Source organism: Geotrypetes seraphini, chromosome 3, assembly GCF_902459505.1.
Source record: "Geotrypetes seraphini chromosome 3, aGeoSer1.1, whole genome shotgun sequence".
NCBI classification, from domain to species: Eukaryota; Metazoa; Chordata; class Amphibia; order Gymnophiona; family Dermophiidae; genus Geotrypetes; species Geotrypetes seraphini.
In genome coordinates this window covers 313555919-313573203 of record NC_047086.1, presented here as the reverse complement: position 1 = coordinate 313573203, position 17285 = coordinate 313555919, and the positions used below count along the sequence as shown (strand labels likewise).

Sequence of the window (17285 nt, the reverse complement as noted above, 5' to 3'; positions counted from 1 at the left end):
GGCCCTCACGTCTGCTCGCCGCGTCAGTGAGCTTCAGGCCCTAGTGGCGGATCCACCGTTCACTGTATTCCATCATGACAAGGTGGTTCTTCGTACTCATCCGAAATTCCTGCCTAAAGTGGTCTCTGAATTTCACATCAACCAATCCATCGTGCTTCCGGTGTTCTTTCCAAAGCCTCATTCTCATCCTGGGGAAGCTGCTTTGCACACTCTGGACTGTAAACGTGCTTTAGCTTTCTACTTGGATCGCACAAAGCCTCACAGAACTGCTCCTCAACTTTTCGTCTCCTTTGATCCAAACAAGTTGGGACGACCTGTATCGAAGCGCACCATCTCTAACTGGATGGCGGCTTGTATCTCTTCCTGCTATGCCCAGGATGGATTATCCCTTCCCTGTAAGGTCACAGCCCATAAGGTCAGAGCAATGGCGGCCTCTGTAGCCTTCCTCAGATCGACACCGATTGAGGAGATTTGTAAGGCTGCCACTTGGTCCTCGGTTCATACATTCACCTCTCATTATTGTCTGGACACTTTTTCCAGACGGGATGGACAGTTTGGCCAAACAGTGTTACAAAATTTATTCTCTTGAAATTGCCAACTCTCCCACCATCCCATTGGGGTTAGCTTGGAGGTCACCCACTAGTGAGAATACCTGCCTGCTTGTCCTGGGATAAAGCAATGTTACTTACCGTAACAGTTGTTATCCAGGGACAGCAGGCAGCTATTCTCACGTCCCACCCACCTCCCCTGGGTTGGCTTCTCAGGCTAGCTACCTGAACTGAGGAGACACGCCCGGTACATCGGGCGGGAAGGCACTGGCGCATGCGCGGTGCGGGCATTTCGAAACTTCTAAGTTTCTTCAAGCAAGACATGCTTTCAAGATGTCCGTGTCGGGGCTCTGTCGGATGACATCACCCACTAGTGAGAATAGCTGCCTGCTGTCCCTGGATAACAACTGTTACGGTAAGTAACATTGCTTTCTTTTCTGCAAATATTTTTTATTGTAAACTGCTTTTCTATGCTGTATTACATAAAGGGCTCTTTTAACAAAGCTGCATTAGGCTTCTTTTATTTCTGGCTATGGCGGGATTGGCTCCTTCGCACATAGAATTCTTATGAGCGTCGGAGCTAATACTACCCCTGCTGGTGATAAAAAAGCCTAATGTGGCTTCATAAAAAGGAGGTGGGGGAATGTGGTTGGTATATTAAGAAATAAACTAAACTACTTTATTGCCAAACACTTTATTTTCTACTGCAATATTACTTTAGGGCTCCTTTTACTAAGGTGCGCTATGCTTTTTAGCGCACGCTAATCATGCGCTTAACGCTAGCGCACCTTAGGGCTCCTTTTACGAAGGTGCACTAGGGCCTTAACGTGCACAATAGCGTGTGTTAAATTCCCAAGCGCGCTAGCCGCTACCGCCTCCTTTTCAGCAGGCGGTAGATTTTCGGCTACCGGGCACTATAGTTCACGGTAATTTTGTATGTGCGCTAAAAACCCTAGCGCACCTTCGTTAAAGGCGCCCTTAGTAAAACAGGGGGTTAGTGTTTTGCAGATGGTGTATCAGTACTCTGGACTGACATGAAATTGGTGAACCACCTTTGATTAAAAAAAAAATGAGAAAATCATTATTGGAAATAATGCACTGCCTGTGAAATTCTTGGAAAAGGTGTGTCAATAAGTAAAGCCTGAAGCTTTTCAGAAACACTTGTTGATGCCAATAGGGAAACTGTCTCATTAGAAAAATATGAAACGGGCTCAAATTGAGACTTGAAAAGTCACTGAAAAAGTTCAAGACGGGAAAGAATAAGGACAGTGCCGTTTTAGTGTATTCTTCTCTGGAGGCTGTCTTCAGTATTATTGATAGGCAAATGTCAGTGTTAGAATAGAGGCTGTACAAAATCTGGTTAAAAGGTAACATGCTAAGTCAATGTTCAAAGTTGAGATCTAGCTTTAAATTTTTACATAAATGTTCACCAGATGAGGATCCATCTATGAAGCAGAATTTTAGGAGGTTGTCTGATGGCAGTGGTGTTGGATTCTACTCATATGTGTTTTTGACTAAACAAGGTCATTTGTTTTTGATTTTTTTTTTTTTTTTTAAAGAAATAGTTCTAAATCTAAGAGAAGCTGTCTTTTACTTGAAAAACTGAAATTGTAGCATTGTGGGAGTATTACTTTATATAATACAGTAATAAAAGTTTTAAAATGTACAATGTCTTTGATTACCACTGGGTTCATGCCAGTATCTTTCATGACTGCCAGTCTAGGACTGCAGGATTGTCAATCAACATGCCAAAGAACACAAAAATAATATGGGTCATGTATTTGAATAGTGATGATTGGTGACTCTGTTCTGAGGGGATGGATGTATTAATCTACTGCTTAGACATAATGAGTTGGGTGCTAGATGCCAAAATTCAAGGCATTACAGAGACATTTATGGTGTTTATCCAAGCTGTTAGAAATTATATACTCAAATACAAACTGAGATTTTTGGGCCAAAAAATGGGGATCTTGGTTTGTATTTGAGCCACCAACTGACCACCAGGCACGGCTGTCCTCTTCCCTACTGAACCCAGCAGCGTCATCCTGTATTCAAGGGTGTCCCCCCCAGCCACTATCCACAACACATGTACCCTCCCTGGAGCTGCTATCCACAATACATGTCCACATCCACGATTCACTGGCCCCCCATATACCTGTTGGTGTTGCCACAGAGCCGCTAACCTCCATACACCCGTGGGTTGTGCCGCTGCTAATCCATTGTTATGTTGAACTGGCAGGGCCTTGAGCATCTGTGCATGCTCAAGGACTGCTGGCTCCCGCCCCTTCCGAGATTCTCAGAGAAAGCAGGAGCCAGCAAGCCTAGAGCATAGGCAAATGCTCAAGGCCCCGCCCTGTTCAACATAACAGCGAACCGACGGCAGCACAACCCACGGGTGTATGGAGGTTAGTGAAACTGCGGAGGCAGCACAACTAACGGATATATGAAGGTCAGTGACGAGGGGGGCATGTATTGTGGATAGCAGCTCTGGGAAGGATGAGTGTGTTATGGATAGCAGCTGGGGTGTGCCCTTGTATGCAGGATAGTGACAAATCAGTATACAGATTCATCAGCAGATGATTTCAGCACTGAAAGGTAAAGCTCTCATTACTTGATAGGGGGGTCATTTTCAAAGTTGCTAACAAAAAAGTCAGTTACCCCTTTATGAGCTCTGAGTGGACTTTTTTTCTGGGTTGAAATGGAGGTCAGGGATAGACTATACAGGCTGAATCAGACCAAGGTTCATTGAGCCTTCCAGCATCCTGTGTTTACCAGTGGCCTGTTTGGGGCACAAGTACTGGTAAAACTTGGGGAAGGGGGAATAGGAGGTAGGAAACAGAGGGTTTATAGTGGGAGGGGTTATCTAAATAGATATACTGCTTTAGGCAATGTCTAAGGTATTTTCTTCTAAATCATTAACAGTTAAGAAGTTTATTCATGAATTATACTCGCTTAGATAACAGTTGAAATATAAGGGTAAATCAAAAAGTAAAGGCAAAATCCATTTAACGGCTTTAATAGAAGTAACTGTGAGCAATTGAACATATCACTTTTCCATATAGTCCTGCATTCCTGCAGAGTTTTTCAGCTTCTTCCAAAGCCAGGTGAGCACTGCTTCCTTTACTTCATCTTTCTTTGTCTTTTGCTCTCCGGATCGCTGTGATGCACCCATGTCTCGTTGCCAGTAATAATTCTCTCCAGAATTCTTGGATCTTCTTCATACCGTCTCAGGAACTGGGTCACAACCTCCATACACTGTTGCTTGTGCAGATCAGTAAGCTGTTTGGGAACCCATCTTGCACAGACTTTCCTATATCCCAAGTCATCATACATTATGGCAAATGCAGATCCATAGCTGATATCCAAATTTGCAGCCAATTGAGACACTGGTATCTGTCAGTCTTCTGTAATCAAGACATCCGCCTTGTCAATGTGCTTCTGTGTGCACGATGTTGATGGGCGACCAGAACGACCTTCATTGGTTACACCTGTTCTTCCTGCTTTAAACCTTTTTACCCACTCATAAACCTTTCATTGATTCATGGTGCAATGTCCATGCTGAGAGAGCGCACTATTGCATGTTATTCTTTGATGGTGCAATCTCGCAATGGAGAGTCCATGTTTCTGACCTCGTGGCTGCCACATGACTAATGGCCAAGCACTGTACTGTGCGTGGACGAACTATCCAAAAGGCAATGTACATATGTTGCATTCCGCTAACTCTGTTCTGGTTATCATGTAATTTAATAATTGCCTTTAGTTTTTGATTCGCCCTCATATTTTCTGTTATTGTTGTGAAATCTAATTTCCAATGCTATCATTTTTTGGTTATTCTTATTAAAGACTAGCAAACATTCTTAGGAGGGATTTGAATTAGATCACAATGGGGTAGGGTAGACAAAGTCCTAAGCTTAGTAATTATTAAATAGTTGTAGAGAAATAGAAACATTGTCACCTTCTAGAAGGCTATGATATGACCTATCTTAGCAAAAGCAAGCAAATTGTACTGTTGCAGTTCGATATCTCAGCGACATTTGATACAGTAGATCACTCATTACTACTTTTAAAACTAGAAGAACTAGGAATATGTGGGTTAGTGTTGAAATAGTTCACAAAATTCCTTAGCAACAGAACATATGAAGTGGGAAAAAAATATAAGAAATCTCAAACCTGGGATGCCTTCTGTGGGGTTCTCCAAGGCTCCCCTCTTTTGCCATCACTGTTCAATATATGCATGAATGCCTTGGGCAGGCGGTTCTTCACACAAGTCCATACTTTTTCTTGTGCAGATGATCTCTTTCTCCTCTGTAGCCAATATCTCCTTTATGGATACAATGCAACACATATCTATTCTGATTGAGGATCTAATTACATGCTCACAGTGGAAATTCCTTAAATTAAACAAGCAGAAGATGAAAGTGCTATGGTTTGGTGATCACTACTCAATACCTCACTCAGAATTAATCCTATCCTCGGGTGAGAAGCTCATGATTAATAAAATGTCAAAAGTATTAGGAGTAATTCTAGATTCCAATCTCACCATGGGTGAGCAGATAACCTCACTGTTCAAAATATTTTTCTTCAGATTGAGGCAGTTGAGGACGATAAGATCAGTCCTGAGCCCGACTAGTTTTCAGACAGTGACTCAAGCAGTTCTACTTCCATATCTAGATTATTGCAACTCTTTATGTTGCAACATCACAAAGAGAGAACTTCAGAGGTTGCAGCTACTCCAGAACACACTGGCTAGACTGATTTTCCATAAGACCCAATTTGAAAGGGCCAGTCCGCTGCTACACTAGCTGCCAGTCAAGTATAGAATTCAATTTAAAATTGCATGTATGGTTCACAGAGCTATATATGGAGAAAGCTTGACTGGGCTTCAGCCATCCAAGTTTCACACTCTTTCTATAACTCAAGAATGACTCAACACTATAAATTACCTCTTCTTTCTCCATGTCAAATTTGAGGAAATCACTCTTCAAATTTTAAGGCCCCAAAATTTGGAACAACCTCCTGACTTGCTTACGTCAGACCTCCTCCTATCTACACTTTAGAAAGGTGCTAAAAGCGCATTTGTTTTCATTATAGTCTTACTATATGATTTATAATGTCTATGTTGCTTAACCTTATTAATGTTATGTAAGCCACAGTGATTCCTAGTTGACATATGCAGGGTATAAGAAACAATATGGTATGGTTTATACTAATAATCATAAATTCTGTTTTTTCTTTCTCTAACCCCCCACCCCCACCCCGAATCCCCCTCTTAGGATGGTTTCTCCATTTCTATTTTTTTGGTTGCATACCTATTCTTTGAGCACAATAGAGTGTATTTTGTGGTGTAACATCTAGTCAGTGGTTGAGATTTTATGGGTCTGGTTTCTTCTTTCCTTCTGATGACATTTTCTATACATCAATGTAATTCTCGGCTCAGATGCTTCAGAGCCTTGTCATTTCGCAAGTTCTGCCTTTTCCTTGAGGGAGCTGAATTTCAGGCATTTTTCATATTGAACCTGTTCCACACTGTGAATCAGGATATCCATCTGAACCAGGGATCTCAAAGTCCCTCCTTGAGGGCCGCAATCCAGTCGGGTTTTCAGGATTTCCCCAATGAATATGCATGAGATCTATGTGCATGCACTACTTTCAATGCATATTCATTGGGGAAATCCTGAAAACCCGACTGGATTGCGGCCCTCAAGGAGGGACTTTGAGATCCCTGATCTGAACAGAGGCAGAAGCAGAAATAGTGGTGATAGCTTTGATGACACTTTCATGGCCATCTGGCCTTTCAGACTATATAACACATATTTTTGAATCCTAGATATGCAGTTTAATTTGGATCCCTTTGTAGTATAGTATCTTGTTGCTTAGAGCAGTGGTTCCCAACCCTGTCCTGGAGGATCATCAGGCCAATCGGGTTTTCAGGCTAGCCCTAATGAATATGCATGGAGCAGATTTGCATGCCTGTCACTTCCATTATATGCAAATCTCTCTCATGCATATTCATTAGGGCTAACCTGAAAACCCGATTGGCCTGGTGGTCCTCCAGAACAAGGTTGGGAACTACTGGCTTAGAGTACAAAAATGTTCAGACTAAAATAATTTACCTAAAAAATGTAATAGGATACCATCAAATGAATGCCTCCAGAGATTTACTTATTTACCAGTTTGCAGATGGCCAATTGACCCAAATTATTAATTTACTCTTCCCTCTTGACTAAAGAGAAGAATTATCTAACCAATGTAAAATAATGTGACCTAACCCAACCTCCTAATTAGTCCTTCTGGATGAAATCCTTGAAAAGACCTAATAATCTTCACTGAAAATTAGCTTAGTTAATTTCTCTGTTAACTCTGTATTCAGCTGTCCTATATTTATTTAACTAATGGGCAAGCTTACTGTGGTTTATTGTTTAATTTACGAGTGTGTAAGTGACCTATAAGTGATCTACAAATTACCTTATATTTAAGCTGATTCACCCTGTAAGCACTTAAACAAAGGGTGCAGCTCTGGTTTCTCACACTCTTTTCTAATGTGCTTACATACTTTTAAAGGAACATCAACTCAACTGCTCGTAAAAGGCAAAATGTGTTTACAAGTCAGAAATGCTTTAAAAAGTAAATTACATTATCAAGTCAGAAATAGTGGAGCAAGCAGATAACCTTAATACATTTAACATTAAAAAAACTAACCCTATGTTCTCACCTCTTAGCCTCCCTCGTCTCCCCACCCTGCACTCATGCACCTTAGCCTCAGGTACACACTTAGATTGTATACTATGGGCCAAGGACATATTGTACATGAATACATATTACCACTTTTCTGTGTTCTAAGTATATCTTTAATTACCCACATCTGTATTTCTCAATTCCTCTACCATAAGTTTCTCTCTCTGGGCTAGCTTTAGGTTACAATGTCTGGAAATAAATTTCACATCAGTCTTGTATATCCTTATCTTTCTGGGACTCTCTCTGTTGCATCCATTTTTGCTGGAGCTGTTAAAGACCAAAGTTCCGATCAACTCCAACCTTGGTCTCCTTTCTACTTTCTCCTGGATGCCATGCTATGCAATACTCCTTTTCTTATTCCTAATTTTCTTCTGAAAGTGCATTTTTATGCTTAGCTAATACTACCACCACCACCCCCAAACACACACACTTTCTGGCTAGAAGTCTTTCAATAAACTCCAATATACCTTTTAAACCTGATATTCTGTCACCCTGAATCATCTTTTATCTATACCATCTTGTTTAACATGGTCCTTGTGCACTCATACATATACATATAAGTACCCCAGATATCTAGCACCTTACATAAGAATAGCCTTACTGGGTCAGACCAATGGTCCATCAAGCCCAGTAGCTCGTTCTCACCGTGGCCAATCCAGGTCACTAGTACCTGGCCAAAACCCAAAGAGTAGCAACATTCCATGCTACCGATCCAAGGCAAGCAGATGCTTCCCCCATGTCTTAATAACAGACTATGGACTTTTCCTCCAGGAATTTGTCCAAACCTTTCTTAAAACCAGTTACGCTATCCGCTTTTACCACAACCTCTGGTAACTGAAAAAATATTTCCTCCTATTGGTTTTAAAAGTATTTCCCTGCATTTTCATCATTTTACTTTGGTTACTAATCCATTGTAGTCATCCAGAGGCTCTTTCTAGCATAATCTTGTTATGTACTCTTCCTTGCAACCTAACTACCAGAGTGAACTCCTTTGTACAAGGATACCCTTCTCTCTGGGTTTACTTTACTGTGCCAAAGGTGTGCTTCTTTGTGCAGTTATTTGCGCAGTTCAGAAAAGCCACTGAAATCCAAACTGAGAACAAGAGCTACATTACCCTCCCATCCACAATACAACATACATCAGTGAACCAGAGGGCAATCAACCATCTGGAACCCATGAATGCTCCACTTAACTAATTTTAAATTCTCCCATTCTCCACATCTCCAGCAAACATTACAGAACAAATCTCAATTAAGAAGTAGTACCATCCACTATTCCTAATCTTTCTAGGCCTTTTAAACCTAACGGAAGACTACCAAAAAATATGTAAACCTTTTCCAAACTTGGCACCCAACAAATCATAACTCCATATCATGCAGACTCTCCTTGCAAACAAACCTATACTTTAAGAGCTAGTCATCCTTGCTTTTCAATTTGATCCCTACAATCTCCAGCAACCAGCTCACAAACAAAAAGAAACCCAGGCCCCCCTCCTGGTAGAACTCACTTGAACCTACATTATGTCTGCATCAATGCCAGATCTGTAGACAACTATTACTAAATGAGCTGATATATGCAAATAACTTAGGCCTCGCCTCCTTCTCAGAAACCTGGCTCAAAGACAAGCCCTCCCCAGAACTACCCATCTATGCCCATCAGGATACAGTGTTATCCACATACCCAGACTGAACAATCATGGAGGTGGTCTCACACTAGTCTACAAAAGCTTCTTCCAAATTACATTAACAGACTCTTCAATCCTCTCTGATCTAAAATATATGCTATGCAAATTAGAAGATAAATCTGATAATATCCCTGTAATTTGGGTATATTGCTGGTATAGCGCCCCTCTGGACCATAGTTACATAATACCACAAAACTACAAGAAATTGTCTCAAACCTCACCTGCTAATATAGAAGAATAATTGTCTTAGGTGGCATAAATATTCCACTAGAGTCCCAAGACAAAGCTAGCGTCTCCAATTTCAAAAAGTTCCTCCTCAGTAGTCAACTAGATCTAAAACCATCAGGTTCTACACACTAAAAAGGAAACACCTTAGATATTATAACATCCAACACCCCACCTTGTCTTGGATACAGAATGGACTACAGTTCCCTGGTCAGATCACTACCTACTGTCCTTCAATCTTACCCTGTACATGGTAAATACATCCACTAAGGATACCAATTTTTTTAAAAAAGAAAACCACTAACAAGAGGCAGGATGAACACAAACCAATTCTGGAATAAAACCTCCAAATTATTAAACACGTCTTCAAATATTCCTACTACAAAACTTACTGATTGGAACAACGCAATTGAACAAATGGCTGGATGCAATAGCCCCACTAAGCCACCACAACACTAGAACTACCAAACCCTCGCCTTGGTTTATGGAAAACCTTATAGCTGAAAAGCAATCTTGCTGAAGACTTGGGAGGAAATGGCAAAAGAAAAACACCAGAACACAAAACAGCCTGGAGGGCTGCAATCAATAAATACAAATTAATTATCTCTGGAGCAAAAAAAAAAAAAAATTTCCCACTATACTCGCAAAATTGTGATATCAAAAAAACTATTTTGTCTAATTTGTACTTGACTACATCTCCAAAATTAGCTCTGTCCGACATTAGTTCCCAGTCAAATGTCCAAATACTAGCTGACTTCTTAAACAAGATAAAAAATGTACAAACTGAGGTTGATAAGACTAATATCAATCACTGTAACACCAGAATACACACTATACCCAAAGACAACCGGCCCTTATATGACTGACTGAATTTGGAATACCTTCAAGCATCTAACAATATCTGACACAGCCTCCCAGCTAAAAAAATCTATCTACTCACAGTAGCATCCTTGACAGACGCCCCGGATCACATCTTATCTTGGCTGACCAAACGCCTACTACAGCATGGCCAACCTCAAATGGGTCATATTGCCCTCATCCCTATTCCCAGGACCCAAAACATAGATCTTTCAAATCCTTCAAATTACAGACCCGTTGCTGGCATCCCTATACTTAGAAGTGCATGTCTGCAAACAACTCTCAACTTATATTAAAAATTCTCTGCTTCCATCCCTCATAGTTCACGTTTCATTCACAACACAGCACAGAACTTCTTAACCACCAAAATCAAATAAACCTTAAGCATGGGACATTGGGCAGTTCTACTCCAATTTGATTTATCAGCTGCCTTTGACTCGGTCAACCACCACCTACTTCTAACCAAACTAAATGAAATAGGCTTTGAGAGCACTGTTCTAAGCTGGTTCAATGATTTCCTACAGAATAGGAAGTACCTTGTCTGGAAAGATGGAACATTTTCCAGAAGTTGGAAAGCATTTTGCGGTGTCCTTCAAGGATCACTACTCCCCCCCCCCAATACTATACAACCTCTTCTTGAATTCCTTTAGTCATGTTAATTGCAACAACGAGTGCTTACTATCTTATATAGATGACATCCTCCTGCTCATTCTGATCAAACATATCGCACATGATGTGTCTTAAAAAATATCCAATGACATAGACAAATATTTACCTGGGCTACAATCAATAAACTCAAACTAAACACAAGAAAAAACAAATCCTGTGGTTTCACAACACCTCACAAACAGTCCCTACAACTGTTACACTGCCCTCAATAACCTCTCTAAATATTGACAAAACCTGTAAGGTCCTCATAGTAATTCTCGACTCTACCCTATCTTATGAACCTCAAATCTCCAACCTATGTAAAAAAAACCTTCTATAGCATGAGACAACTAAGACTAATCAGATCATTCTTCCATGATCATCACTTTGCCATACTAACAAAGATGCTTGTACTGTCCCAACTAGACTACTGTAACTCTGTGCTGGCATTAACTCTACCCTCATACACGAACTACAACTGATACAAAATACAGCAATAAGACTAATATTCAAAAAGAAAAAATATGATTCCATCTCACCTTACTTCAGAGACTGCAATGGCTACTTATTAACACACTCAATAACAATAGGTAGGAGCGCTAAAATCATAAGACCACTTTATAAGTTTCCTAGAGGAGCTCAGGACCATGAGGTGGTATAGAAATCACAACCAGGGTGAAACCCCGATAAGTGTTTCAAAATCTTTATCATTGTTCCCTCTTGAGGTTTTATAAAGTTGTTTCATGTAATGTGAAACTAAATGAATAAACACGTCTACAAATAAAGGTGCAAAAATATTCAAAATTGAACTTCTTAAAGATGATAATTCACAACAACTTTTCTTGTATATATATATATATATATATATATATATGTGTGAACTTTAACTTAGCAACTCGAAGCAGGATGAAGGTTTTCTTGCTAAGGCAGGGTCTGTCTTGCTAAGGCAGGGTCTGACGCGTTTTGCCAAGACGGCTTCCTCAGAGAACCCGCTCCAACAAGTTAACATTCAAAAGGAGAACTTCATTCTTCATAGCTCTCCTGACTTCTCTAATATTAGGAGAGCTATGAAGATTGAAGTTCTCCTTTTGAATGTTAACTTGTTGGAGCGAGTTCTCCATCAATACAAGTATGCTCTTCCATAGCAACCTACACAGCATTTCACCCTTTCAGAAACCTCAAGAACTCCCTCCCAAACTCTACATAATTGCACCAATCTACTTTTATCTAACTCAACTGTATTATACTTCAAACTGCTGTACTGTAATTCTAATGACAGCTCAATGTTTCCCTATTGAGTAATTACTACATCTCCTATCTCTGGTATAGTATACTGCTTACTTTATATTTCATTGTTGTAACTCCTAAACTTCTTGATTTATAAGTCACCTTGAACCTAGACATACATAGTGACCCAGAAATTGAAGATTAGATTGTTAGATTAGATTTTGTATAGTGATGAAGGAAACTCAGGGGGGGTTCTTCTTGTGCCCACCTTATGTGATTTCTGTGCTTACTGGAAATGTCTCTCTAAATATGGCTATACATTCTTCAACTAGCAAAGATCTCTCTCTTGAGATCATTGCTAGTTGAAGAATCCTGCTAAAGGCAGCTAACATAACATGCCATAGGATATCACCTTCTCCTAATTCAATTTTATGGCTCTCTAACTCTATTCTGTGCTTGGTTATTGTAGTTTACAGTCAGGTCAGTTTCCTTTTTGTTGGAAGCAGACCCTGAGGTGATATCTGATTGTTTAAAAAAAAAAAAAACCCACCATAATAATCCTGCAAGATATCACCTCATCTCTCCGGCATCAAATGCTCCTTCTAATGTTAGAAGCAGTCCCCTTTCTTGAGGCTCCCGCATGGGGCCTCCCATATGCTCCCCTTCCCCAAGGCTAGAGGTCTCAAAATCAACCATGGTCTGCAAGCCTCCCTACCCCATAACCCACCCCCGACACAATCCCAGAAAGATGCCTACTTGTTCCTACCTTGTGGTTCCAGAATCCCAAATAGTCACCAAGATCTTTAGCAACAATACCATGATATTACAGCTAGGGGTCAGGCTTCCATAAATGGATATAGTTCCAAAGAACATATCATTGATATTTATGCAGCTTACTTTTAGTAAGTTATATGTGTAAGTTTGAGTCATGCCCATATGTATATCCCCTTGCAAATTCTTGCTTGTGAATTTGGTGGGTATTTGCAGAATAATGCTTAGATAGATGTTTGGTATTTATATGCATATTCTAAACATTTATGTGTGAGGTAGGGATGTGTTAGTACCCATAATGTGAAGCCAAGACCTATGGCATAGAATTGCCTAATTAGTGTTGGGCACCTTTTCTATCCATTGGCTGTTCAACATCCTGTATGCTTATGATTCTCTCCCTTTGGCAAGAAAGATGTTAAAATCATTGTACGTTGATTCTCTTTTAGTTTCACTAATATGAGTATCTGTTGTCTGGCCAAAGCAAAAATAGCTTCCATGCCTCCTGGAACTCTCCATAAGAAACGGAATCCATCTAAACCCTTATTTGGGCCTAGTCTTTTAGAATTAGGATAATCTGTTATAGCCAGATATACCCTACACCGGCACTGATAATAGGAATATTGAAGGGATTATAATCTCTGCCTTCAGCTGTTCTTGTAATGCCTCACAAACACTTAGCCGCTAGTATACCAGAACTTCTTACTCTTTAAAATGATATTGGCATACAACAAAGGCTCTGTGCTTCTTCCCTTGCTCAATACTAACATTTATGGATTATTTCCTTTATCTCATAAACTGTGGGCTAAAAATAAAATAATTCTTAGCATGATAACTGAGTACCAGAACTAGTAGCAGAAATAACCTATATTTTTTTCTCCCTCTAGTGTTATATTTATGAAAAGCATGCTTCATGTAAAGTCTCCTGGAAAGCAAGCTAAAAAAAAAAAATAGCAAGGCACATCATCAGTTTCCCATAGATATTGAACCATATATGGTGGTAGGTGTTTGTGGCCTCATCAAAGGGCTCAAACAGCCCTAAGGATCTGACACCTCCCTCTTATGAGACACTATGATTCATGTCTACTAGTTAATCCCTTGAAGTTTACTGTACTGTTAAGAGATGGCAATAGGTACGCATGTAATAGCACTATCTAAAAGAACCAATTTGTCATGTATTGACAGTGTAGTGAATATGAATTTGGTTTTCTGAAATTTACATTTAATACTGTATTTCAGTGATTATTAATTTTTTTTAAACAATATACTGTATTATATGTTGTATGAAATAGACTTTAATTTAAAACTGATAATGGTTACAATGCTGGGAAACATTTTTTTTCTTTCCTCCATGAAACACATTTCATCTTTTAAAAGTTCTAGTATTCAGCTATGCAGCTTTGGTGAATCCAATAATGAATCAGGGTGCTATAACTTAGTATGTTGCAACTGAGTCAAGACTCTGGATGACTCCTGCTAATGCCTTCCTTTTTTGTTTTGTCTGAAGGGCCATGTGTCTTACATTGACTTAAAGCTTTTTTTTTTTTTCTTATAGTGTGGGAAATTTGCTGTCCTGGTGGATCTTCACATTTTGCCTCAGGGCTCCAGTAAGGATACCAGCTGGTTTTCAGATCATGAGAAAGAGGTACAACAAAAACATTTTACCTTCAAAAGTACATAGCCCAGGGACGGAAATGAATTGCATGCATCTCTTTAGAGTCTTTTTCACTGTTGTGTTCAGAGTTCTATGGGTTATACCTAACCCCTAATAAATTTTGAGGGGCTATTGGTTCTGTGATGGTATACTGTTTCCAATCACTAAGGCCACAATTCTATAAAGAGTGCCTAAGTCATGCCTAAAGGTAGGCAAGCTTTAGGCATCCAATCTAAGTAGTTAATGAGCCAATTAAGGGTCTCAACAAGCGATAATTGGTACTTAGGTGTCCAAAGGACATAGACGCCACTTTGTAGACACAGCCATAATTTCATGGACGCCCATGTTTAAAACTCATGCCTAACTCAATAGGCATGGGTATGGAATGGGTGTGGTTTGGGCAATGACTTAATTTGGGCGTCCTTTGATTCATTTACATAACACTGAGCTACCTAGGGCATCCATGTGATGCTTTTATTGTAGGCGAATGAAAACCAGGCCTACTTTTGAGCTTAGTTTGAGCTTCAAATATATCTGAGTTCTATGGACAGAACTTAGGCACTGTTTGGACTTTCTTAATGCGATCTGCTAAATAGCTCTCTGGGTTTTATTTTTGCTTTATTAAGCTCATAATACATCTAATAAGGCATCACATAAACAGGGCACATTAAAACAGATATAGTGCATGCAAAACCTTCTATTTTTGTGGACAAACAGCAATGCTATTTGCTAATTAGAGGAAAAGATCCATTAACCGAAGTACAGCACATGAAAAACATAGCTTTAGTTTTCTTGCTAAAAAGCTACCCTTTTTTCCTGACTAAACAGTGCTCCAATCAGCTCATTCTTGAAAGCAAAGAATGCACATGACAAAAATATGTAGATTGCATACATAACTTCATTTGCAAAAGGTTAAAACCAGGAAAAAAACCAGATACAGACCTTAGCATGGCTTCTACTTCATTGCAAATGGAGGTTTGCAGCTACACAATGGTGACCTCATTGTGAGATCATCAAGGTGCACCTGCACCACCCTTCCTAATCACTTATCTTAAAACTCATACCAGATTGAGTGGGGCTACTTACACTGCATCTCAGGAAACAACATAACCCTTCTCTCCTCGCACTCAAGGGACCACTAAGATGTGTTTAAACAGTTAAAAATTGAATACCCAAATGTGAGCTCTTTGCGGCATAGCATACCAAATGGGTATAAATGCCTCCTCCCCACCAGAAGCTACTTACCACAGACTCTTCCATGTTAGGCTGGGGAGGCTATCTTGAGTCTGGACTTCTCATGAGAACTCTCCATATCAATCTCCTGGAGCTCTGAGCAATTTGCAATGTCCTCCTCACCTTCCAAGCTCACTTGCAGAATCAAATAGTCCTCATATGCACCAACAATCAAATTGCCATTTTCCACTTGAACAAATAGACACAAGGTCTCACCCTCTCTGCCAGGAAGCAATAGAAATATAGACTTGGGCAATTGCTTGCAACATACTGCTCAGAGCAGGGGGAGGGGACAAGCTTACCTATAGATGATAATTGAATAGCTGGGAAAAGTCTTAGGACTCCTAGACCTATAAAAGGATTCCCAGGGTAGAAAGCATGTAGAAGGAAGAGGCCTGGAGAGAAGAATGGGGAGAAGCACAAGAACCTGTACCCTGCTAACCCAAGGGAGCTAGACACTTCCTACCTGAGTCAAAGGAGTGAACAGTAAAGGAGAAGGTACTTTAACCATGGACTTTGAACCATGCTTTTGAACAGAGACTAACAGCCGGGGATGCAAGACTGGATCATAAGGTATCCATTAAAGAGGGCTCAGTGTCAGTGAAGAATGGTTTGAAATGTGGCAGCTAAGCTTTAATGCTTAAAAACAAAACAAAACACCAAACCTGCAGGTTCATACATTTGGGCTACAAACTCGTAAGGGAGCAGTATAGTTAAGAGGTGAATAACTTTTGTGCACAAAAGAGGAGCGGGACTTGAGTGTGATCATGGTCATGTGATGATGATCTTAAGGTAGCCAAAACAGGTAGAAAAGTTAGAAGGATGCTTTGGTGCATACAGAGAGGAATGGCCAGTAGGAAAAAAGGTGTGATGATGCCCCTGTATAAGACTGAGGTGAGGCCTCATTTAGAATATTGTGTACATTTCTAGAGACTGCACCTTCAAAAAGATATAAAAAGGATGGAGGCAGTCCAGAGGGCAGCTGCTAAAATGGTCAGTGACCTTCATCATAACATGCTCAACAGGATCTCAACCGGAGTCTGAGCTGCCTGCGCAACCAAACAAACTTCATCAAGCTGGGGTTCCCCCCCCCATTATTCTCCTCCCTCTTCCAATTTCCCCACCCACCAAATGCCATCCCATCCAGATCCAGCCTCCTTCCTTTTTTCTTCTCAAGTACCCTCCCATCCAGCTTATCACCCTTCCCCCTCCCACCGGAGCATGCCACTGCTCCATGACACATTAAAAAAATAGTAAAGAAAATCATGGCTGTACAGCTGGGGATTCCACTAAGTCCTCCAAAGTCCCTGGTGGTACTGCTCTGAATTTGATTGCTTGAAGCTACATACCATATTTTCACGCATATAACGCGCGCTTTATACGCGTTTTTACGTACCGCGCATACCCCTCACGCGTTATACGCGTGAGCGCGGTATACAAAATTTTTTTTACATAGTTCCCACCCCGCCCGACGCCCGATTCACCCCCCCCCAGCAGGACCGCTCGCACCCCCACCCCGAACGACCGCTCGCACGCGCTCCCACCCGCACCCGCATCCACGATCGGAGCAAGAGGGAGCCCAAGCCCTCTTGCCCGGCCGACTCCCCAACTCCCCGACAATATTGGGCCAGGAGGGAGCCCAAACCCTCCTGGCCACGGCGACCCCCTACCCCCACCCCGTACTACATTACGGGCAGGAGGGAT

General features: G+C 40.7%; 1 protein-coding gene across 2 annotated transcripts in view; it reads left to right on the top strand.

Annotated features, from left to right (window-relative positions):
* The window catches only part of SLX4IP (SLX4 interacting protein), a 150936-nt gene that overhangs the window by 65665 nt on the left and 67986 nt on the right, over positions 1–17285 (top strand). For both annotated transcript variants that reach the window (XM_033936687.1, XM_033936688.1), the window contains exon 3: positions 14250–14339. In XM_033936687.1, coding sequence (XP_033792578.1) covers positions 14250–14339 — 90 coding nt within the window. The remainder of the gene's footprint in view (positions 1–14249; positions 14340–17285) is intronic.